Here is a 25,632-nt window from a genome sequence, read left to right as displayed (position 1 = left end):
CTTTTTTCACATTATTAACGTGTTCCCGCAGTCGGTCTCTAAGTCTCCTGGTGGTACGACCTACATACTGTTTTTTACACGGACATTGCAAAAGATAAACCACATATCTGCTATTGCATGATATGAAGTTATTAATCTTGTAGTTCTTCCCGGTACTAGTAGATGTAAAGTCATCAATCCTCCTTTTCCTGTGTCCATTACATGTACATATAATACAATTATTGCACGGGAAAAATCCAATCATGTTGTTAAAAAACGTTGTTTTAGTAGGGGGGTTGATGATATTAGGGGCTATCGTGTTTCTCAAAGGTTGTGCCCTCCTGAACATAATCTCCGGCAAGATCCTCGCCAAAACTGGATCCGCTTTAAGAATTTTCCAATTCTGGTTAATTATTCTCGTAATTGTTTTGAACTGAGCAGAAAATGTAGTCACAAAAGGACAAATCTTGGAAGGCTTACAGGTGGGGTTATCAGTCAATAATGATTCCCTGTCCATGTTTGCCACCTCTTGCATGATATGAGTGAGATGAGATTGCTCATATCCTTTTTCAATAAACCTATTCCGCAAAATAGAGGCCTGTGCGTGGTAGGTGTCCACTGAGGTACAGTTTCTCCGGATTCTGAGAAACTGACCCTTGGGTACATTGGAAAGCCACAATGGATGGTGGCAACTGCTAATGGGAATGTAGCTGTTGCGATCCGTCTCCTTAAAAAAGGAAGAGGTTGCAAAAGCCCCATTAGAATTAATTAATGTTAAATCTAGAAAATTAATGCTGGTCTTGCTATATTCATAGGTAAGTCTGATGTTGAGCATATTATTATTGAGAGTCCCAAAGAAGTTCACAAGTGCTTGTTCTTCTCCTCTCCACAAGAGCAAGATGTCATCTATATATCGTTTATAAAAAACGAGCTCTGGCCAATCCCTGGCATAAATGACATCTTCCTCCCACCTGGCCATGAATAGGTTGGCCAGGCTGGGAGCGAACTTCGCTCCCATAGCCACGCCCCTTTTCTGAAGATAAAAAATACCATCAAACCAAAAATAGTTTGTAGTCATAGTGAAATCTAAAAGGGTGAGGATAAAAGTTTGATGCAAAACAGACAACTCAGATTCTTTCAGATAAAATTCAACTGCTTCCATACCATGAGAGTGATTAATACTGGTATACAATGATGTAACGTCTGCCGTTACTAAAAATATATCTCCATCCAAGGGGAGGCTCCTAATTTCCTGTAGGACCTGCTTCGTGTCCCTAAGATAGGAAGGAGTAGTTCGTACCAAAGGTTGCAGAAAGCAGTCAATGTATTGTCCAGCTCTGGAGCACAAGGATCCGATCCCACTTATGATGGGTCTGCCAGGAGGATTCAATGGGTCCTTATGCACCTTCGGAAGAATATACATAACTGGTAGTCTAGGAGCAGAGGGACATAAAAACTCTCTCTCTTTCTTATTAATTATTTTATCCTGATATCCTTTGGTAATGATATCCTTGAGAGATTTTCTATATATACTTAAAGGGTTTTTTAACAGGACACGATATGTCTCAGTGTCACTAAGGATGTTCTGCACTTCCCTGGTATACTTTTCTTTATCCATTATTACCACACCTCCTCCTTTATCGGCAGGGCGTATGACTAAATCCTTTCGGTCAAGGAGGGAATCAATCGCTATTGAAACCTCCCGATTATTCTTGTGGTTCTTAGTTTTAACGGCAGCCAAATCTTTGAGAACTGTCTCCTTAAACACATTTACATAGCTATGAGCCTGTGGAGGGGGATTGTACAAAGATGCATTACGTAAATTTGAATGAATATTGGTACTGGGTACGTTCCTAGTAATAGGATTCTGAGAAAAATACCTTTTCAATGATAATGACCTAATGAATCTGTGCACATCAATGAATGTGTGGAACTTATCAAGTTTCTTATGTGGGGCAAATTTTAATCCCTTGTCTAATAAACCCATTTCTAGGGGTGTAAGTTCCTTTCCACTGAGATTAAAAATACCCTTTTCCTTTACGTTTTTCTCTTTTTTGGGTTTGTTGACCCTTTTGCCTCCCCTTTGTCCTCTGTTCGAGCGCTTCTCTTGCGCATATTCCCCTCCCCTAAAAAATGCACCGGGGTTGATTTAGAATTAGAATTATCACCCTGATGTCTAGGATTATTAGATGGAGGCGGAAAATAAACATTAGTGCCAAATGGTGGGTCATGCTGGTATCCCCCCTGTTGTTCATTATACACTCTAGGACCATTTGGTGGATTATATTGATATTGATATTGATAACCCCCTTGGTTTTCACCATATGTTCTGGGGCCAGATGGCCTCCAATTACCATCTCTCGATGGTGTACCATAGTAGTTTGCAGGGGAATTATAATTGTTTGCAGGGGAATTATAATAGACATTCCTTTTATTGTTATGTCCATTAGTGGGCTTCTTGTTATGGTAGTGAGCAGGTTTTTTGAACTGATTATTTCTATAACCTTGGTCTGGATACCATTCACAATTCCTAGACCCTATATTCTCATCGGGCATAGATTGCAATGGTTCGAATCGATTAGATGTTTGTATGTTGTTTTTCATAGGTAATTGATACTGATTAGATTTCATGGGATGGTGTTGGGCGGGACCTTTCCAACCACTCTTTTTCTTGCATGGTTTGGATACATATGTGGTGACCTCCATGGGTGTAGGGGAGACTATGACAGTCTCCTCATTAATAGTTTGCCACCTAAACACTCTATTCTCCGCATAGTCTTTATGGTCACGTATATATTTCCTACGTTTTTTAATTCGTTGCTCTTTTTCGATATGTTCTAGAAAAATCTTAAGATTATCTGATTCTGTTCTATATTCATCTTTCTCTTTAAATGGGGTAAGTTTATCCCGTATGTTATTAATTTCACCATCCAAATACCCTAGCTTCTTTCTTTTACGTAGAATAAGGAATTTCAATAAATCCAACCCAGCAGAATTGAAATACTGAAACCATTCAGACGTGCTGTTGACATCTCCTGTCTCTGGGGGAATATCCCATCTCAATGAGCGGGGAACCATATGTTCTTTCACATATCTATCCAAAAAGGAAATGTCCCAAAGCGTTCTGACCTCAGCTGAGGTCATATTACGTAACTGTATAAATAATCCCTTAATATCGTCTGTATCCTCATTAATGGTAAACACATCATCTGATATCATCGGTCTCATAGACCTAATCTCAAATATATCGGTCATTATGCAAAATTGCAGGATAGCAGCTCAACTTCAAATAGGTAAAAGTAAACAGTAAATCTCAAAATAAGTGAGCGCTTAAAACAGCTAATATAAAATCAATTAATAAATAAAATGAGATAAGAAAATAGCAGCTGAACACCAAAAAGGTACCATATGAACCTTCTCAATAATCAAAAATGCATATAAGGGAGAGGTGCAGCGCTAGCTGAATAAATATACACTAATATACTTGATAAATATACACTAATATAAATCAATAAAAGTGCTAATAGAGTGCAAAACGGTGACTAAATGATGAGTATAGTCCATAGCGTGCTCAAGATCCAAGAGAGTCCTTAAAGAGCTCCAATCCCTATCCTTTTTGGATAGATATGTGAAAGAACTTATGGTTCCCCGCTCATTGAGATGGGATATTCCCCCAGAGACAGGAGATGTCAACAGCACGTCTGAATGGTTTCAGTATTTCAATTCTGCTGGGTTGGATTTATTGAAATTCCTTATTCTACGTAAAAGAAAGAAGCTAGGGTATTTGGATGGTGAAATTAATAACATACGGGATAAACTTACCCCATTTAAAGAGAAAGATGAATATAGAACAGAATCAGATAATCTTAAGATTTTTCTAGAACATATCGAAAAAGAGCAACGAATTAAAAAACGTAGGAAATATATACGTGACCATAAAGACTATGCGGAGAATAGAGTGTTTAGGTGGCAAACTATTAATGAGGAGACTGTCATAGTCTCCCCTACACCCATGGAGGTCACCACATATGTATCCAAACCATGCAAGAAAAAGAGTGGTTGGAAAGGTCCCGCCCAACACCATCCCATGAAATCTAATCAGTATCAATTACCTATGAAAAACAACATACAAACATCTAATCGATTCGAACCATTGCAATCTATGCCCGATGAGAATATAGGGTCTAGGAATTGTGAATGGTATCCAGACCAAGGTTATAGAAATAATCAGTTCAAAAAACCTGCTCACTACCATAACAAGAAGCCCACTAATGGACATAACAATAAAAGGAATGTCTATTATAATTCCCCTGCAAACAATTATAATTCCCCTGCAAACTACTATGGTACACCATCGAGAGATGGTAATTGGAGGCCATCTGGCCCCAGAACATATGGTGAAAACCAAGGGGGTTATCAATATCAATATCAATATAATCCACCAAATGGTCCTAGAGTGTATAATGAACAACAGGGGGGATACCAGCATGACCCACCATTTGGCACTAATGTTTATTTTCCGCCTCCATCTAATAATCCTAGACATCAGGGTGATAATTCTAATTCTAAATCAACCCCGGTGCATTTTTTAGGGGAGGGGAATATGCGCAAGAGAAGCGCTCGAACAGAGGACAAAGGGGAGGCAAAAGGGTCAACAAACCCAAAAAAGAGAAAAACGTAAAGGAAAAGGGTATTTTTAATCTCAGTGGAAAGGAACTTACACCCCTAGAAATGGGTTTATTAGACAAGGGATTAAAATTTGCCCCACATAAGAAACTTGATAAGTTCCACACATTCATTGATGTGCACAGATTCATTAGGTCATTATCATTGAAAAGGTATTTTTCTCAGAATCCTATTACTAGGAACGTACCCAGTACCAATATTCATTCAAATTTACGTAATGCATCTTTGTACAACCCCCCTCCACAGGCTCATAGCTATGTAAATGTGTTTAAGGAGACAGTTCTCAAAGATTTGGCTGCCGTTAAAACTAAGAACCACAAGAATAATCGGGAGGTTTCAATAGCGATTGATTCCCTCCTTGACCGAAAGGATTTAGTCATACGCCCTGCCGATAAAGGAGGAGGTGTGGTAATAATGGATAAAGAAAAGTATACCAGGGAAGTGCAGAACATCCTTAGTGACACTGAGACATATCGTGTCCTGTTAAAAAACCCTTTAAGTATATATAGAAAATCTCTCAAGGATATCATTACCAAAGGATATCAGGATAAAATAATTAATAAGAAAGAGAGAGAGTTTTTATGTCCCTCTGCTCCTAGACTACCAGTTATGTATATTCTTCCGAAGGTGCATAAGGACCCATTGAATCCTCCTGGCAGACCCATCATAAGTGGGATCGGATCCTTGTGCTCCAGAGCTGGACAATACATTGACTGCTTTCTGCAACCTTTGGTACGAACTACTCCTTCCTATCTTAGGGACACGAAGCAGGTCCTACAGGAAATTAGGAGCCTCCCCTTGGATGGAGATACATTTTTAGTAACGGCAGACGTTACATCATTGTATACCAGTATTAATCACTCTCATGGTATGGAAGCAGTTGAATTTTATCTGAAAGAATCTGAGTTGTCTGTTTTGCATCAAACTTTTATCCTCACCCTTTTAGATTTCACTATGACTACAAACTATTTTTGGTTTGATGGTATTTTTTATCTTCAGAAAAGGGGCGTGGCTATGGGAGCGAAGTTCGCTCCCAGCCTGGCCAACCTATTCATGGCCAGGTGGGAGGAAGATGTCATTTATGCCAGGGATTGGCCAGAGCTCGTTTTTTATAAACGATATATAGATGACATCTTGCTCTTGTGGAGAGGAGAAGAACAAGCACTTGTGAACTTCTTTGGGACTCTCAATAATAATATGCTCAACATCAGACTTACCTATGAATATAGCAAGACCAGCATTAATTTTCTAGATTTAACATTAATTAATTCTAATGGGGCTGTTGCAACCTCTTCCTTTTTTAAGGAGACGGATCGCAACAGCTACATTCCCATTAGCAGTTGCCACCATCCATTGTGGCTTTCCAATGTACCCAAGGGTCAGTTTCTCAGAATCCGGAGAAACTGTACCTCAGTGGACACCTACCACGCACAGGCCTCTATTTTGCGGAATAGGTTTATTGAAAAAGGATATGAGCAATCTCATCTCACTCATATCATGCAAGAGGTGGCAAACATGGACAGGGAATCATTATTGACTGATAACCCCACCTGTAAGCCTTCCAAGATTTGTCCTTTTGTGACTACATTTTCTGCTCAGTTCAAAACAATTACGAGAATAATTAACCAGAATTGGAAAATTCTTAAAGCGGATCCAGTTTTGGCGAGGATCTTGCCGGATAAGCCGGAGATTATGTTCAGGAGGGCACAACCTTTGAGAAACACGATAGCCCCTAATATCATCAACCCCCCTACTAAAACAACGTTTTTTAACAACATGATTGGATTTTTCCCGTGCAATAATTGTATTATATGTACATGTAATGGACACAGGAAAAGGAGGATTGATGACTTTACATCTACTAGTACCGGGAAGAACTACAAGATTAATAACTTCATATCATGCAATAGCAGATATGTGGTTTATCTTTTGCAATGTCCGTGTAAAAAACAGTATGTAGGTCGTACCACCAGGAGACTTAGAGACCGACTGCGGGAACACGTTAATAATGTGAAAAAAGGCTATAAAGAGCACTCGTTGTCAATGCATTATAGGACTCATCATAACAGAGACCCATCTTCCTTGACATTTGTAGGAATTGATGTAGTACAAAACCATTGGAGGGGAACGAATAAAAAGAGAGCGGTTTCCCAGATGGAAACTAAATGGATTTATCAAATTGACTGTATGCGTCCTAAAGGACTTAACATAGACATGGATATTAATTGTTTTATTGACAACAGTTAGCATCATTTTTATCCCTTTAGTATCACTTTATTGTCTCTTATCCTTTTTATCGTGTATTTGGTTTTGGGTCATAGTGAAATCATTTTATATATTAATTATATATGAGGGGATATTTTTCTCTATATAAAATATATTTTATGTATGGTTTTAATTTGTTTTAATCGCGTGATTTTATACATGTTTTGTATTATATTATATTATATTTAGTATGTCATATGTTTCTGCATTTGAAATCCTGAATGTGAGTTTATTAAAGAGTGTGGCATTAGCAATGACCACCAGGTATAACCTTATTTTAAATTTGACCATTTGACATTCTATATTCATATTTGATTTTAATCTGACCTCCTCGTATTGCTAATTATACATAATATGCTGATTAATATGCTGATTAATATGCTGATTAATTTGTTGGTATATTGTTTGCTTTTATCTATATCTATATATAAGGCTTTGGGTAAGATATCCCTTTGATGATCATTATGCCATGGAAATGAGTAACCTGGTACTGATGGCGCTATTAGATTGCCCATGGGACTGTTTTGCCTTGAATCATCTCCATGTACAGGTTGCTGGGCAACACACCTTTCCCTGGTGATCATTGTTATGCCGTTTACTCCGCGCTGACAGCGCTCGCGCATGCGCTGTTCGGCGGGCTACATGAAAATGGCGCCCGATACGGAGACATTTGTCGATGGGAAAATGGCGCGCGATTACAGCGCATGCGCCAATTTCCCTATTTAGGTCCTACACTGACGTCCACTGCTGTAAGCTAACCCCCTATGACTACGTGCCTTCGCACGAAACGCGTCAGGGAGCGGCTACAAGCGGTGTGACGTCACGCCGACCGGCGCCACGAGGGCCCCGGCGGCCATTTATTACCTATCCATTGTATGGTCAGTATCTTTCCTGCCTCTGCCTGTATATTGTGTGTTTTTGGGAATAAATACCCCTTGCCTATAAGGTATCACACTATCTGGCCTCCTTTGTTCTTTGGGCTCTGGTGGGAGTCCTTTACATCTGCAGAGCGGCCTTTTCTTCTATGTGTGGAATACACTACCAGGTGGCGGAGGGCCTTTTGTGACCAGATCTGACCAGATCCATATGAGGACCCTGGAATTGTCAGCTTTGAATGCGCATTTGAATTGCGTATCTGGTGAGTGCGCAATTTTTACCTTTATCACCTCATCCACGAATCCAGGGATTGGAGCTCTTTAAGGACTCTCTTGGATCTTGAGCACGCTATGGACTATACTCATCATTTAGTCACCGTTTTGCACTCTATTAGCACTTTTATTGATTTATATTAGTGTATATTTATCAAGTATATTAGTGTATATTTATTCAGCTAGCGCTGCACCTCTCCCTTATATGCATTATTGTATAACCATTTACTCTGCCTGGCTGCTGATCACAGGTCTCCAGATATAAGGCCTGGTTCACATATATGCATTTTACATTTTACTGCTTTCTCCAGTGCTTTTTGCAGTTTGTTTTATGTTTTTGTACACACATTTTTGATGCATTTTGTTCAGCTCCTTTTTTTTTGTTACAGTAGAATTTTTTTTGTTGCTGGGCAGAATAAAAATGTAAAACGTGGCAAAAACACAGCAAAAATGCACTACCATGCATTTCAGCAGCTTCTCCATAAAACTCTATTGTAGCAGAAACGCTGCTTTTTGCTTTTAAAAAAGTCCATGACCCTTTCCAAAAAATGCAGCAGCTCAAAAAATCATACAGTAGATGTGAACATGTTCCTTAGGAAACCATGTTAAATGGACTGTAGTGCGTTTCTGCAAAAAGCACTAAAAACCTCATTGGTGTGAACGGAGCCTAAGATCTTGCTGATCTGACTTCATCTGAGGGTAGAGAGACACCACCATGCTGCAGTCATTCGCCCCTCATACAGGCAGTAGCTGGACCTTTACATGAGGTATCCAAAAGAAGGCAGCACAGTGGTTAAGTAATTAGCAATCTTGCCTTACATTGCTGAGTTCTTAGATTTAATTCTGACCAAGGACCCTATTTGCATGTAGTTAGTAAATGCTTCATGTGTTAGTCGGTCAATCCCTACCAACTAAATCTATCTAGGAGTTGGGCAAATGACACAGATTATCTACATAAAATATTAACTTCTGAGCACCATGCTGATAATAGCCTGCCTGATTGAATATAAACCAGCTGGAGAGTTTAGGTAGATAACAGCTACATACACAGATTAAATGCATATCAGAGGGCTGTTTTACCTGCCAAAGATTTGGAAATCCTTTGGTAGTTATGAGCCAAAAGCAAAATTATTAAGATCATGAACAAATAAATGTAATTATTTTCGGAGGGTTTGGGTACCATGGATTAAATACCCCTCAGTGAGCACAGTGGTGTTTGGGGGGGGGGGGGGGTGACAAAACCATATAGGATATCCACCTTCACAGTCACCCCTGCTACCTCTCATTTAAATTTCCTTCTCTCTTTCCCTCTACCATCTTTTTCTGGGGATAGGATATTTGGTTATCTCTAAATAAACACTTGATTCCTTGGAATCCTAACCTTGATCTTTTAACAACTCAATACCACGCTGTTAAATAGATTGTATTGCAGGTGAAATTAGCTTTCACAAAAAATAGTGAAACTACTTATGTTCTGCAAACTTAAAGTGGTAGTAAAGTTGAAAAAAAAAAAAAAAAGGTTTCCCCCTGCAAGGTAAAGGCTTAATGTGCTAGTATGCATCACATACTAGTACATTATGAAAAACGTACCTACCTTGAAACAAAGTTCTCCAGCGGTGTGCTTCCATTTTCAACCCGTCTTCCTTTTTGTTCTCGGGCTGCGGCTGCTTGAATGCATGCGTACTGGAGTTTTGGTCACGGCAGACAGCTTTGAAGGAATGGCATGGGTATGCCGTTCGTTCAGAGCGCATGCGCCGGTATTGTCACTGGCTGCTGCTCACGTTTAGGAGATATTCATTTTACCTACAAGTAAGCTTTATTATATGCTTACCTGTAGGTAAAAATAGAATTTACTACCACTTTAAATTTGATTCAAGGCCACATGGGGATAGGGAGCTGCCATGGTATTATAGAATGTATGAAATGCCTATCCATTGTTTTACCAGAAATATGTTACTCACACCGATTTTGTGTATTCAACAATGTGAACTGCTACCACAAAATGTTAATTTTACTGTTTTGTACGTTTGTTGAGTTGTTTTGGAAATTAGCAGGATATTGAAATATAAAAGATAATATTCAACATCATATTTTTAATGCTAAGAAATTCTAATCGTACAGTTGTACCTCTTGTTTTCTTGCCCTGTAAAGGAAGGTGAAGTAGTGGAAGTGGATGAAGAATTGTGGAGCATCCTCAAGAGTTCACGATTTTCAGATGAGTTTCTATTTCAGCCTGCTGGGAAGGCAAGCTCTTGCCAGAAGAAAAAGGTTTGTTCTGCTTGTTAAAAGGAACTATGGGCAAAAAAAATGACATAGCTGATGCATTCTGTCACTAGCATTGGCATAGCTGGGTGTTTTGGGGTTTTTTGAGTTCCACATAGCATATTTGTTGATCCTATCAATCTTTCTGTTATTATCCGCTTCCTCCAACAGACCAAGCTCTTCAGCAAAAGTGTCAGTTCCTCTGGTGGAAAAAGTCAAATTACACTGGTAACACTCCTCTTACAGCAGTCTGCTTCATATGGCTTAAACCTATTTCCAAAAAAAGTAAAAAACATGTTGCTGTAACTACTTAAAAAATGTAAACTGGAGTTGGGCTTTTATTTAATTGTCTCTTTCTTAAGGCCCAAGTCCAGGAAACTAAAAAAACTGTCCCTTGAAGTGGGGCTGTGCCCACACTGTAAGGGTTAATTGCTCATTTAGGTCTAGGGAAACAATAAAAGACAATTTACTTAACGTACTATATGTAAACCCTCACCTTGTAAAAACAACCCATACAGTTTAAGTAGAAATGGAAGGTAAAACATTTGTGTATACATATAAAAAAAACACAATAAATACCTCTTTTTCTCCTTTTTTTATAAGAGATCACGTACTCTCTGTCAGGCCCAAAATAGGCTTGGGCATCTTAGACTGTGCAGCCCACTCTAAAATTCCGGGGGGGGGGGCCAAAAAGAAGAATCATTGGGTGGATGACAGGGGGGGGGAAACACACACAGCTCCACATAAATACACTTGCTCCCCCCTACATTTACACACACACAAACACTCATATCCACATAAATACCTCCCCCCTGCATTTACACACATTCAACCCTCCATACCATATATACATACATACACACCATACATACACCCCCTGCATTTACAAACACACCTAACTCCACATAAATACATCCCCCTGCATTTACACAAACTCTAACCTGCACAAATATACACCTCCTGCATTTACACACACACCTACTTCCACATATATATACCTTTGCATTATACAGTGAAACAAAGGGAGAGAGAGACAGACAGTGAGAGATAGGGAAAGAGAACATTCAGTTGTCACCTGGCAAAGTTACAAACACCAAAATGACTTCTATAATAAATAGCAATATAGAATATAATAGCAATGATGATATGCACAAGTACAGAAGCCCATCAGACAATGTTAGGTACAGTTTGATTGGCTGCTATGGATAACACTTTGCACATGGCTACTTGAATTAGTAAATAATCCTGACACTCATAAGCAATTTAATACAAGTGTACTGTGTTGCTTTAAATGAGCGATCCTCTGGATCTTCAGATATGTCCATTCCATAGCAGGCACTCACATGGGAAATTTCATACAAGAGTTTTTGCTTCTGAAAAGTGCACAGATTGCAACTCATTGTAAACTAGTGGAAGAGTACAAGACATCTGATTCTCTGTTTTGTGAGCAGAAGATGCTGTGACAGGAGATCACATTCCCGACTTGACTACTGCTGTTCATCAGTCTCTTTGCCTCCTCTACACAGGCACACCAGTGTGAGCTTTCAGCCAAGGAAGTGATTGCAGCGTCTTCCTCTGCCATCCCTCTAAGTATCTGACAACGCCGTACTACTCGTCACTGCCCACCCACAGGGAGCAGTCACCGCGGTGATGCAGAGGAAAGGCAAGCCTGTGAGGCCCCCTCTGCCAGCTATACAAATGCCCGCTGTGCCCGATGGCCAGTCCAGGCCTGCCCTCTATTCTCAGCTGCATAAGAGCTGGGGGGGAGGAGAAGCAGCAGCACACTGATCTTCCCTGTGACTGGCTGTGCAGGGAAGGGGGGGGGGGGTGTCAGGGCAAGTCTGATCATTGGAGGAGAGCAGACTGATTTTCCAGCACAGCTACAGAACTGACCACTTTGTGCTCTCCTGCCTAGTGTTGTCAGTTTTTAATAGGAAAGCAGAGGGACTGGCAGGAATACCAGATATTTCACACAAAGGAAACTATGCAAAGAGAACAGTATTCTTTTTCATACAAGTACATGGTATAGCAGGCAAATATCAGGAATATGAAATGTTGAGTTTACATATTCTTTAACTGATCCTCCACTCCTCCCCAATGCTAGCCAAATCCCTGCAGCGTTTTCTCCCCGACACGCTAGCAGTCTAGGATCCTGACATCATCAAGACCAAAACAGGGTCCATAGCACTGCTTTGGACAAGCTGACACTAAGGGAGAGTCCAGTGCCTAAGCGTGGGAACGCCATCTGCCGGGTAAGGATCAGGTAACTAAAAGTGTTCCTGTTCTCCCCTAGATTAAACAAGCAGTTAACCCTTGCAGTGCAGGCATAGACCCACTGCAAGGGATCCATTTTAAATTAAGCTATAACGTTTATTTCAAACAAACACCAAACTGAGAATTTTTTTATTGTTTTTCAGCCAGGTCCTGCCTTTTCAGTGTAAGCATTTTCAGCTTCACTGGTTCCTCCAGGAAGCTAGGAACCATTGTAAATAGTGTCAGGATGCTGAATTGGAGGAGCTCTGGAAACATCTGCTCCTTGATCTCCTCTGTGATTAATGTACCTGGAAATGCTCAGCTCTGAGCATTTTCAGGTTCAGAGTTGTCAAACTCCTGGCTGAAAAGCCAGGTAAACAGATTATGACGAAGGGGGATTGTTGCTCACCTTGTGATGCCAATAAAGTTGAAAGAAAAATAGAGGTGTAAAAAAAATTAAATTCTAGTATTATTTTGTGTTTGTGTGCATTAAAATACATTTTAGTGTATTTTTACTGAAAATATGTCTTTGATAAACAGTTCTGCAAATATCATGGAACTTAAAAAACTGCAGCTGTAACCATTTTTTTCTACAGGGCCTCTACTTCCAAAAATATATACTTGTTTGGCATTTATAAGTAATTTTCTAGCAAAATATGCATATCTTATTGTGTGTGAAAGATTAAAACATTCCTCAAGACTGAAGTATTTACAACTACATATCCATCTAAGACTACCCTGTCTACAGGGTGACACCCTATTAAAAACCCTCGGGACTTGTAGTCTCTCATTCACAGATGACTGCGAGTGAGTGACGCAGCCGTGTGGGCGGAGCCCTGTACAGCCACATTTTTTAAAAACTCAACAGCTAGTGAGGGGGGAGAAGATCCCCCACTAGCTGTCAAAGCGGGGATGAGGGGGGCGGGAGCATGTCTGACCATAACATGTTACGCCCTGAATATGGGTGTAACATGTTACAAAAGGTTATCCTTTAATAAAATTGCTATTTTACCTATTACCTCTGAGAAACACGTGGGCCCCTTTACAAATACTAAACTTATTTGGCATTCTTTGCAAAGCGAATGTTCACTTAGCTTTACTGCACTACTGAAAGTGAAGAATTTTCAAAGTGAACATGCTCTACTAATCTGAATGCCAATCCTTATGTTTTCATGACCTTTAAAGTCAGTGACTGAACTGGTATGCAGGTCAAAAGTTACTTCCCTTTGTAAATGCTGAGAACTGTGCTCATAAAATGTTGAGGCTGGAGACACCCAGGCAGAAAAGGTCTGTAATGACAGCCTACATAGCCTCCATATTTCTATCAGTGCAGAGTTCCTTTAATCACTTGCTCCCCAGAAGATTTTACCCCCTTCATGACCAGGCCATTTTTTTGGTATTGGGCACTGTACTACGTTTAAGTGACAATTGTGTGGTCATGCAACACTGTACCCAAATGAAATGTATACAGCGGATAAAATAAGTATTGAACATGTCACCATTTTTCTAGGTAAATATATTTCTAAAGGTGCTATTGACATGAAATGTTCACCACATGTCGGTAGCAAGTCATGCAATCCATACATACAAAGAAACCAAAACAAATAAGTTCAGAAATTAAGTTATGTGTAATAAAATGGAATGACACAGGGAAAAAGTATTGAACACATGAAGAAAGGGAAGTGCAAAAAGACATGGAAAGCCAAGACACCGGCTGAAACCTATCAGCAATTAGAAAGCAATCCTGCCCCTTGTCAGTGCAAATTAATATCAGTTGGTTCAGTCTCAACTGATGGCCTATAAAAAGGTGTCTCATTACCAAGGTGTCACACAATAAATATGTTATGATGGGTAAAAGCAAAGAGCTCTCTCGAGACTTTTGTAACATTATTGAGGTCAAATGGCACTGCACATCACCCCAAAAACACCATAACAGCAGTGAAGTTTGGAGGTGGAAATATATTGGTGTGGGGCTGTTTTTCAGCATATAGCACTGGCAAACTTCATGTCATTGAAGGAAGGATGAATGGAAAAATGTACCAAGACATAAAAAATCTGCTGCCATCTACCAGGATGATGAACATGAAACAAGGGTGGACATTTCAGCTAGACCAGTGGTGGGCAACCTTTTTTTTCAACTGAGCCAAATCTCGCCAAAACCATGATTGAAATTTATTTTGAGAGCCACATTTTTAAAACTGAAAATACATCTCCCATATAGTAATTCATCCCCCATAGTGTAATTCATCCCCCATGGTGTAATTCATCCCCCATAGTAATTCATCCCCCATATAGTAATTCATCCCCCATATAGTAATTCATCCCCCATATAGTAATTCATCCCCCATAGCAATTCATCCCCCGTATAGTATTTCATCCCTCGTATAGTATTTCATCCCCCGTATAGTATTTCATCCCCCATATAGTATTTCATCCCCCATATAGTATTTCATCCCCCATATAGTATTTCATCCCCCATATAGTATTTCATCCCTCATATAGTATTTCATCCCTCATATAGTATTTCATCCCTCATATAGTATTTCATCCCCCCATATAGTATTTCATCCCTCATATAGTATTTCATCCCCCCATATAGTATTTCATCCCTCATATAGTATTTCATCCCCCCATATAGTATTTCATCCCTCATATAGTAATTCATCCCTCATATAGTATTTCATCCCCCCATATAGTATTTCATCCCTCATATAGTAATTCATCCCTCATATAGTATTTCATCCCCCCATATAGTATTTCATCCCCCCATATAGTATTTCATCCCTCATATAGTATTTCATCCCCCCATATAGTATTTCATCCCCCCATATAGTATTTCATCCCCCCATATAGTATTTCATCCCTCATATAGTAATTCATCCCTCATATAGTATTTCATCCCTCATATAGTATTTCATCCCTCATATAGTATTTCATCCCCCATATAGTAATTCATCCCCCCACATAGTATTTCATCCCCTCATATAGTATTTCATCCCTCATATAGTAATTCATCCCTCATATAGTATTTCATCCCTCATATAGTATTTCATCCCCCCATATAGTATTTCATCCCTCATAAAGTAATTCATCCCCCATATAGTATTTCATCCCCCCATATAGTATTTCATCCCTCATATAGTAATTCATCCCTCATATAGTAATTCATCCCTCATATAGTAATTCATCCCCCCATATAGTATTTCATCCCCCCATATAGTATTTCATCCCTCATATAGTAATTCATCCCTCATATAGTAATTCATCCCTCATATAGTATTTCATCCCTCATATAGTATTTCATCCCTCATATAGTATTTCATCCCCCCATATAGTATTTCATCCCTCATAAAGTAATTCATCCCTCATATAGTATTTCATCCCCCACAGTACTATTCCCCCCCCCCCCCTTCTAGTAAGCCAAGTCCCCCGTGTCAATTCACTTACCTTTTGCGTTCCTCTCGCTGTCTTCCCGCGCCGTTCGGGTCTTCAGGGCGGACTGTGAGAGGAGCCTAGCTCCCCTCCCCTCACGTTCGGCACGCTGCCCCGCCTACACACATCCTGACAGCCACATCCGTAGGCCGGATTAAAAGGTCCGCGCGGACTTTTGGGGCTGCCAACCGAGAGGAGGCAGGGGAGCGGCCGACCGAGAGGAGGGAGGGGAGCAGGCGCCCGGCACACAGAAGAGCCGCATTAGACTGGGTAAAGAGCCGCATGTGGCTCGCGAGCCGCGGCTTGCCGACCACTGAGCTAGACAATGATTCCAAACACAAAGCCCAGGAAACTCCCAACTGGTGTAAAAGAAAGAAAATAAAGCTGCTAGAATGGCCCAGCCAATCACCTGGCTTGAATCCAATAGAAAATCTATGGAAAGAACCAAAGATCAGAATGGGCCAAAATCACACCTGAGCAATGCGACTAGTTTCTCCATACAGGAGACGTCTTGAAACTGTCATTACCAACAAAAGATTTTGTACCAAGTATTAAATAAATTTCAGGTAGTCATTCCATTTTATTACACATAACTTTGTTTTAGTTTCTTTGTACGTATGAATTGCATGTGGTGGTCAAAATTTCATGTCAATAGCACCTTTAGAAATATATTTACGAGAAAAATGGTGACGTGTTCAATACTTGTTTTACCTGCTGTATCTTTTTTTTTTTTTTTCTTTTTTTTTTTACACAAATAGAGCTTTCTTTTGGTGGTATTTGATCACCACTGGGTTTATTTGTTTTTTATTATATAAACGAAACATTTTGGAAAAAAAAAAGAATATTTTTCTATGAAAAGAATATTAAAAGTGATATTAAAGGCAATTTTATAAAAAACATGTTATACTTACCTGTTCTGTGCAGTGGTTTTGCACAGAGCAGCCTTGATCCTCCTCTTCTTGGGTCCCCCACCTCCCTCTTGCTGAGTGCCCCCAGAGCAAGCAGCTTGCTATGGGGGTACCCAAGCAGGCTCACTGTCAAGCTGCTGCTCTGCATGTCCATTCAAACACAGAGCTGCTGCTCAGCCCTGCCCCCTTTCTCTTCTCATTGGCTCACTGGCTGTGATTGACAGCAGCGGGAACGAATGGCCCCCACTGCTGTGTCAGCCAATGAGGAGGGAGTGTCCCCAGAGAGCTAAGCATGAGCACATTGCTGCATCACAATTGGGCTCAGGTAAGTAATAGGGGGGCTGGGAGGGCTGTTGCACACAGAAGGTTTTTTACCTTTATGCATAGAATGCATGAAAGTATAAGACCTTGACCAATTTACAGTACTAAACTTTTTTTCATTATCAATAGAGTAAAGAAGGGTTATAACCCCTGTCAGTTCTTTTTTTGCAACCTACATCCCATTGGGGAGAGTTCCCTTCACTTCGTGTCCCATAGCCAAAACAGGAAGTGGGAGGAAATCCTTCCAAAGTGAGGGAATCCCTACTTGTTACCAGAACTAGTGACCCCATTGGAAGATTTACACCCTGAATATGGGTGTAACACGTAACATGTTATAAAAGGTGAACTACATTGGCATTATCGACACCTTTTGTTTTGCTATCGGCAAATCGCTGATAACCCTATTTTCGGCTGATAATTTTTGGTGGCCGATATATCCGTTTTGCTAGTTGATCACTAGTAAATATCATTGAGACCTTAATCCCCAATTTATTTTGTACAAAATAAAAGATAAGGTAGAGTCAAGTAAATAGATATCAAACATATCAAGCCCCACAACTGCATGTGCCCGCAAAATGGCAACAAATTGTGGTGCCCAAAATTATCATCAATAGGTGGTGCTTTAAAAAGCACAATCAGTTTAGAGTAGATTACAATTGAACAATCTAGAATTATTGCTTTCACTACGAGGGGTGGAGTGGGTGCCACCCACAAGTACCATAAAAGTGATCATGTGACTATGTAGCCACCCAGATCACTTTACATTATATTCAGCAGCCCAGTGAATAAAACAGACACATAGCTCATAACTGCAACTGCAGCCAGGATCTTTCCATAAACTCTTTAGACGCTGGGAGTACTACATAAGTCCACAAAGTTCAAGTAATTATTATTGTGAACGGAACACATAGAAAACCATTGTTTTCTGTGCACCATTGCAGTGATTTGCATTTATCCAGTGTAGAAAAATGCAGGTCACTGGACATGATGTGAATGAACCCTTAGAGAAGTGTCTATAAATGTAAACTTGCAATTTCTATTTATGACCGAATTTAGAAATGGAAATACCACCTACGTATGTAAGGATCAGAGGTGTAACTACCGTAGATCCTTCAGGGCCCTGGTGCAAGAGTTCATGAAGAGCCCACCTGACCCCCTCTTTCCTTCAAGCCCAGGGGCCTGGGGGCTTGATCCTGGGGCCCTTTACTCCAATTGCGTGTCCTTTATTATAGTCCCGCAGTGGGCACCCTTCCTACCATCTTAGATAGGGTTTCCACCTTTTCTTCAAGCCAAACCTAAACACTTTAGCAGCCATGGCAAAATTGTTTTTGTAGTGTACAATATACATATATTTGTGATTAAATAACATTTCTATTCATATGGATTTAATCACAAGTCCCCCTTACATCAGAGTCAACAGAGTTCCCCCTTTACATCTGAATCTGCAGAATTTCCCTTTACATCTGGATCTGCAGAGTTTCCACTTACATCTGAATTTGCATAGTTCCTCTTTACATCTGAATCCTCAGAGTTCCGCTTACATCTGAACTTTTAAGGGGGAACACTAAGAACTTGGATGTAAGGAGGGAACTCTGATGTAAGTAGGAACACTGCAGACTTTGGTGTAAAGGGGAACTGTGATATAAGGGGGTCTATGGTAACCAGAGCCCCCATTTACATTAGAGTTCCCAGCATCACGGTCTGCAGAGCCCCCCTTTAATCAGAGTCTGCGGTGCACCCTTTACATCAGAGTCAGCCCCCCTTACATCATAGTCCTCAGAACCCCTTACATCAGATTCCACAGAGCCCCCTTACATCAGAGTCTGCAGAATTTCCACTTACTCTGTAAGGGGGATCTCTGTGGACTCTGAAATGTAAAGGGGAACCCTGATTTAAGGGGGGGGGGGTGATGTAAGGGGAAATGCTGTGGACTCTGGTGTAAAGGGGAATGTAAGGGGGTCTCTGCTCACCAAAACCCCCTTTACATCTGACTCCATCTTACATTCGTACACACTGGGATGCAGGAGAGCGAAATGAGGGAGGGGGGACACCTCGCTCACAGTGGATGGATGGTGAGCATCTGTTGGTACCTGCTGGGCTTTAAAATTCCCACCCACACTTCCCGTTCTCGGAGGCACAACATTGCGAGGGGGTAGGGACAGGGCAGACACAGGAGGCGAGGGCGGGAGGAGGAAAAGCTGATCATCTCTCTTTCTCCTTTCCCGTCTGTGTGGGAGAAGGAGAGAACTATCAGTACTGGCTCTGGGCTGTGAGAGTGACACTCGCAGCTCACAGCCCTGCAGCCGCTGGGGAGCCACAGTCAGGGCTCTTGGGGCTCCCCACAGTGACCGAACTCCAGGGCTTGGTCACAAGTTCGACCTTTGCGAACCTGATAGATCCGCTACTGATTAGGATGTTATCATTAAGCCTCTTACACACAGATGAACACAACGCTGCATTTGTAGCCATGTAGCTTTCTTTTTTTTTTTGCTTTTACAGATCTGAACACAGGTGCATTGATGTGTATGGGACAATGTGTACAGCTGTGTAAAGATGCTTAAGTGTCTGTTCACACTGATCTGCAGTCCAAACCACTGCTGCCCACACAGTGATTTGGGCTGCAGAGCAGTGTGGTAGCGATGTGATGTATGTTTTATCGTATGAGCATGCACACATTTCTGCACCTGTATGTGTGTATACTTGAGGCCTTTATGGAACATAACTTGCATTTTTTTACACAGGATCTTTCTGCTCGCCCCCTGCCTATAAACATCAGTAAATTATAACATCCGTGTATCACCGCCCTAAAAGTTAGGGCAATGATGAAGTAATGGACAGATGTGTAAACGTCTTTGCAAAATCTCATTTAATTAAGGGTGATGGACAGAACTTGTATAAAACATGTTAGGAGAGAATGTTCCTTATGTGCAGAATTGTTCTGTTAATCTGACCTTGCTGGATGATAGAGGTTGATCCACCAAAGGACACACTGTATTATTTCATAACAAATGAAAAAATACTAGATTTGTATTTAAAGGTTTAAAAGATGAAAACAAAATCCCATTCACATTGTCTTATTATAAAGCACCTCCCAATGCTAAAGGGCATGTGGGCTGGCATCAACTTGACAGGACTGCAACTTTATTTTTCTCGTGTCATTGGGATACCAGCCTGCATTCTCATGGCTATAACACAGCCATAAATAAAATAAATGATCGTTAAAGTGGTAGTAAAGTCACTTTGTATACTAGCACACTATGACATTACCTTGCAGCAGGAAACTTTTTTATTTTTTTAAACAAGGTTACTATCACTTTAAGGCAGAAAACAAAAGTTACTCTGTAAAAATCAGTAAATAGATATGTTTTTTTAATGTTTAAAAATTATCTTGTTTTTTATTCAATGGTATATATGTCCTCAAATGCAGATTTTTGGATTTTGTGTTACTGATCTGAAGGCAGTGCACGTTTAAGCACCTGTGCGACTGTTTCCATTAAAAACAATGCAGTTTCATTCAGATGCGTAAAAGAAAAACAGTTGTGAATGGGGCCTGAAAGTGTATTTAGATGACTGTCTTCTATTACCTGGTGCACATTTACCCTATAATAAATAGAGTAAATGTGTGCATGAAACACCATGTGAAAGTGGCTGAATATCAGAAAGGTGAATTGTTCTAAAGAAGTCACTGTTGAATGTTCTGCTGAAGCTTTAAAATAGACCCCTAAGGTTCCGTTCACATTTGTGTGACTCCAAAGTCGCAGGATTTCCAGTAAGACTTTGAAATGCAACTTTTAATGCTGCTTTATTGCAACTCGGCACTCAAGTCACATCAAAGTTGCAGGGACATTTTTAAAGTCGCTGCGATGTTAAGTCGCATGGATCCAAACTGATGGCATTGAAAACAATGGGTTACAACTTGTCATGCGACTTTTTGTGTCCAAAGTCTCACAAGTGTGCACGTGTGAAGTGAAGTAATCTGCTGCTTTCCCTCTCTGTGGATTAAAAATTTAAAAAAAGTCTACAAAGTACCATATAACTTTAAATGATTGAATTGTAGCTATGGATGTTTATATGAGGTATTAGGGGCCCCTTTCCAATCTTTGCTCAGTTGGTGCAAGGCCTTTAGGCCTGGTTTACACTAGTGTGATTTCAGATGTGACTTGAGTCACACAGAATCGCATTCAGAGAAATCACATTATGGTCAGTCCACCCCTTATCAATGTGACAATGTGCGGTGCGATTTTGGAAACGTTCCTGTGCTACTTTGGTTTGATTTACAGTGTGATTTGGCCACATAGACAATGCAGATCACATCGAAAACACAAACAAAGTCGCACTACATAATCGCACTGCAAATTGCAATAAGATCACATCATAGTAATGTGAACCGAGCCTTAGGGTAATAAGGACGGTTTAATTTCTTCAGTACAGTATACTATTATATGGTGTATTTACAAACATGAAATAAAGGTCACAAGTGATAACCAGGAACAAGATGGGGTTTTTTTATGCTGGGAAAGGGGGAATCTGACTGGTTCTGTCTCACTCATTAAATCTACAAATAAATAATGCTACTTGTAAAAAAAAAAAGAAAAAAAAAGAAATACAGTCTGAGTCATCCACCTCAAAATCTGGATGTTTAGTCAGCCAGAGGGGCATATAGAAATGATTTTCTCATTGGTCATGTTCTGTTTATATCCGTTTCTAATCACTGAGTGTTCCAAATCCATTGGTGAACAATTTCTCTCCTTTTGATTAATGTTCATTCTTTGTTTATTTTTTAGGAAATCATCAGGGATCCATTTCAGCTGACTAAACTTCCTCAGTCACCCAGTGTTGGCAGCTGCTGTGGACCAAAAGGATGTTGCTAAAGGAATTGCAGCAAACTGTACAAATATTAAAGAGAAAAACATTTTTTATTATGAGTTACTAGAAAGTGAAGATTCTTAAAAGATCCCTCTTGTAAAAAAAAAATGCTATAACATAGTTGTTATACAAGCCTTTGTTATTCAGTGATATTACAATTACATTTCAACCATTGTTTTCTATTAGGCCTCATTCACATGGCTGTAAAAAAAAAAAGCATATGCAAGCATTTTCTATTTATGGATCGGAATGCAGCTCCATAGTTTTTTTTTAATGAAGCCATTCATACAGGTACTTAAACATGAGCTGTGTTCAGATTTGTAACATATAACCCAATATCTGTGTCTAAGAACATGCACTTCACACACGTAAACATATAAACGCATGTATACATGGTTGTAACCACATAATTTAATTCTAAGGGGAAAGCAAATTATCAGAACAAATTATGTTTGCATACACGTCATTATGCGGTTAAACATATCCATAATTGCACAGGAACCTTTCTCCTAGAAAATACACATGTAATAACTTTAGTTAAATTTTTATGGCCATATGAATGAGATCTAATTGCCAAAAATGCAAGACATGTTACATGTATAGAACGCCACCTAAAATATACTGTACTTTGCTGCCTGTGTGATTGGCTCACTGATTTTCCTAGTAGTATATCCAAGAGACTAATCTTGTGATGGTGGGCAGACATTATTATTTTTATTATTATTATATAGGATTTATATAGCACCAACAGTTTGCACAGCGCTTTACAAAATTAAGACATTACAGTTACAATATAATTTATTACAAGAGGAATCAGAGGGCCCTGCTCATTATAGCTTACAATCTAAGAGGGGGGGTCAAGTGATACAAAAGGTAATAACTGTGGGGGATGAGTTGATGGAGAAAGTAAAAACAGTGTATTAGAAACAAGATAGGCTTCTTTAAAGAGAAGGATTTTCAGGGATCGTCCAAAGATGGACAGATTAGGAGATAGTCATACAGATTGGGGTAAGGAGTAACATACGATGGGAGATGCTCAGGAGAAGTCCTGGAGAAGAGCATGGGAGAAGGTGACAAGGGATCTAGAGAGCAGGAGGTCTTGGCAGGAACAAAGAGAATAATTTGATTGGTATTTTGAGACCAGGTTAGTGATGTAGCTGGGGGCAGAATTGTGGATGGCTTTGTGTGTTGTTGTTGTTAGTATTTTGAAATTAATTCGTTGGGTGAGTGGAAGCCAGTGGAGGGATTGGCAGAGAGGGGTAGCAGACACTGAATGGTTGGTAAGGTAGATGAGTCTAGCAGCAGCATTTATGTTGGACTGAAGGGAGGGGGGCTAGCCTATGCAAAGGTAATCCAATGAGAAGGTAGTTGCAGTAGTCGAGGCGAGAGATAACCAGGGAGTGAATTAGAAGCTTTGTGGTGTGGTTGATTAAAAAGGGGTGTATTCTGGAAATGTTGCTGAATTGAGGCGGCATTATTTGGACAGGGATTGGATGTGCGCCTGAAAGTACAGTTCAGAGTTCAGTGTTACCCCTAGCACCCTTGCAAGCAGGGACGGAGTGATAGTTGTGCCATCGATCTTGACACATAAGTCAGGGGAAGGGACACGTGGGGGAGGAAATATTATGAGCTCAATTTTTAAATAGATTGAGTTTGAGGAAATGGTGTTACATCCAATCTGATATGTCTGTTAGTAAATCAGTTATACGTGAGGAAACTGAATGGGTGAGCTGTGGGGTAGAGAGATAGATTGGGGCTCATCAGCATATAAATGGTATTGGAAGCCATGGGAAGCTATCAGCTGACCCAGGGAAGAGGTAAATATCGAAATTAGGAGAGGTTTCAAGGACAGAACCTTGTGAGACCCCAACGGTAAGAGGAATAGGAGAGGAGGAAGTAGAGTTGAAAGTGACACTGAAGGTGCGGTGAGATAGGTAAGATGCTAACCAACAGAATACAGTCACGGGGACCAAGGAAAAAAAGTTAAAATAATGTGGACTTTCCTCCAGCCTTACACAGGACACATTTATTGATATAGCACTTGAATACCTAACACTATTTAAACTCACAAGCTGCGCTCATTGGCTGGCCTGCTTCCAGGCACTTTTCATAAAAAATTGGCTTGGTTTGAACACAGTCAACTTTCGAAGTCCATATAATCTTTCCCATCCACTGCATCCTTTACTAGACCTCATGCTGCCTTTGAATCTCTCCTGCTTCAAACTTTTAAACTGTTGCATGATCTTTCAGTTCTTTATACACTTAAACTAGGAATTAGAAAAACAAAAATAATGACATTGATAGATCCTACAGTTTATACCAAGGCTTCTGCCTTTTCACACAAAATTACTTGTCCTAGTAGACAAAAAAAAACTAAATTGTAAAATCATTTTTCACTGGTATTGCTGCCCTTTTGACATTCATATTTGCGACCTGACACTTGTGGGAGGTTATCTTACAAAGGAACTATGACTCATATCTGGCATGCCCCCTGATCAAACCCTTTTGAGATAGCATCGTAACTTTTTACAAATAAATTACTGACATTGAGATGTGAAATGATCTATACATTCAGCTATTGTTGGCTATACCAGGGAAGTACAAGAACACCAAACATGGCCTTCTTTCACTATCTTTTAGCTGCAGCACATTGCTTCCACCATCCTACCAACCAACCATTTTTCTTTTCCCCCCTGTATCCTTTTTTCCTTACTCCTACTATCCATATGTTCTGCTCCCTTAACCCCCCCCCCCTTTCACCCATATCATTATTCTGCCTAGGATACATAGATAGAAAATCTTTCCCCTTCTACTTTTTGTCTGTTTATGCTTTTGGGATCATATCTACGTTCCAAATGGAGAATCACTATAGAATAAAGTGATTATTGCCATCCTTACCTCTCAATCCAAATCCTGCTTGTGGAGGTGTTCCTCTTTATTCTACCTCAACTTCTTATTAGATTTAAGATATCTATTTGTAGATGATTGCTCTACTTGATATCTATACTCTGGAAAGTACATTATTGCCATTCTTCAATTTCCTTTTCTTTTCTTGATGGTTGATTTAAAAAAAAAAAAAATCTTTGTTTTTATGCATATTTTTTTATTTGTCTACAATCAATAAAAATCAATTATACATGATGTATTTCCTCAGTTTTAAATCTCTGTTTATTGAAGTCAAACATTTGAACATAAGTACATATGTTCACATTTATAGTAATTGTATAAAAGACATTGGGGTTGATCTACTAAAGACATAAATTGTGCACTGCAAGTGCACTTGCACTAGAGCTGAAAGGGAGCTCGAAAATGAGGGGAAGTTCTGCTGATTTCTATCATCCAATCATGTGGAAGCAAAAATGCTGTTTTTTATTTTCCTTGAATGTGATTGGGTGAAACTTTGCCTTATTTACTAAGCTCTGGAGCAACTGCACTTGAAGTGCACTTGCAGTGCACAGTATATTTGCCTTTATTAAATCAACCCGAATATGTTTTATTTTGTGCTTTTATTT

General features: G+C 39.8%; 1 protein-coding gene across 1 annotated transcript in view; it reads left to right on the top strand.

Annotated features, from left to right (window-relative positions):
• The window catches only part of LOC149451675 (arsenite methyltransferase-like), a 47,502-nt gene extending 22,241 nt beyond the window's left edge, over positions 1-25,261 (top strand). The window contains exons 10-11 of the mRNA XM_089690245.1: positions 10,230-10,346; positions 22,039-25,261. Of these exons, the coding sequence (XP_089546371.1) occupies positions 10,230-10,346; positions 22,039-22,125 (204 nt within the window). The 3' untranslated portion in view covers positions 22,126-25,261. The remainder of the gene's footprint in view (positions 1-10,229; positions 10,347-22,038) is intronic.
• Positions 25,262-25,632: the final 371 nt, after the last annotated feature.

This window comes from Staurois parvus, unplaced genomic scaffold, assembly GCF_062004578.1.
Source record: "Staurois parvus isolate SC_StPar_1 unplaced genomic scaffold, SC_StPar_1.0 ptg000525l, whole genome shotgun sequence".
Classification (NCBI taxonomy): domain Eukaryota; kingdom Metazoa; phylum Chordata; class Amphibia; order Anura; family Ranidae; genus Staurois; species Staurois parvus.
Note: the sequence above shows the minus strand (reverse complement) of the source record. Positions and strands in the feature narration are given on the sequence as shown.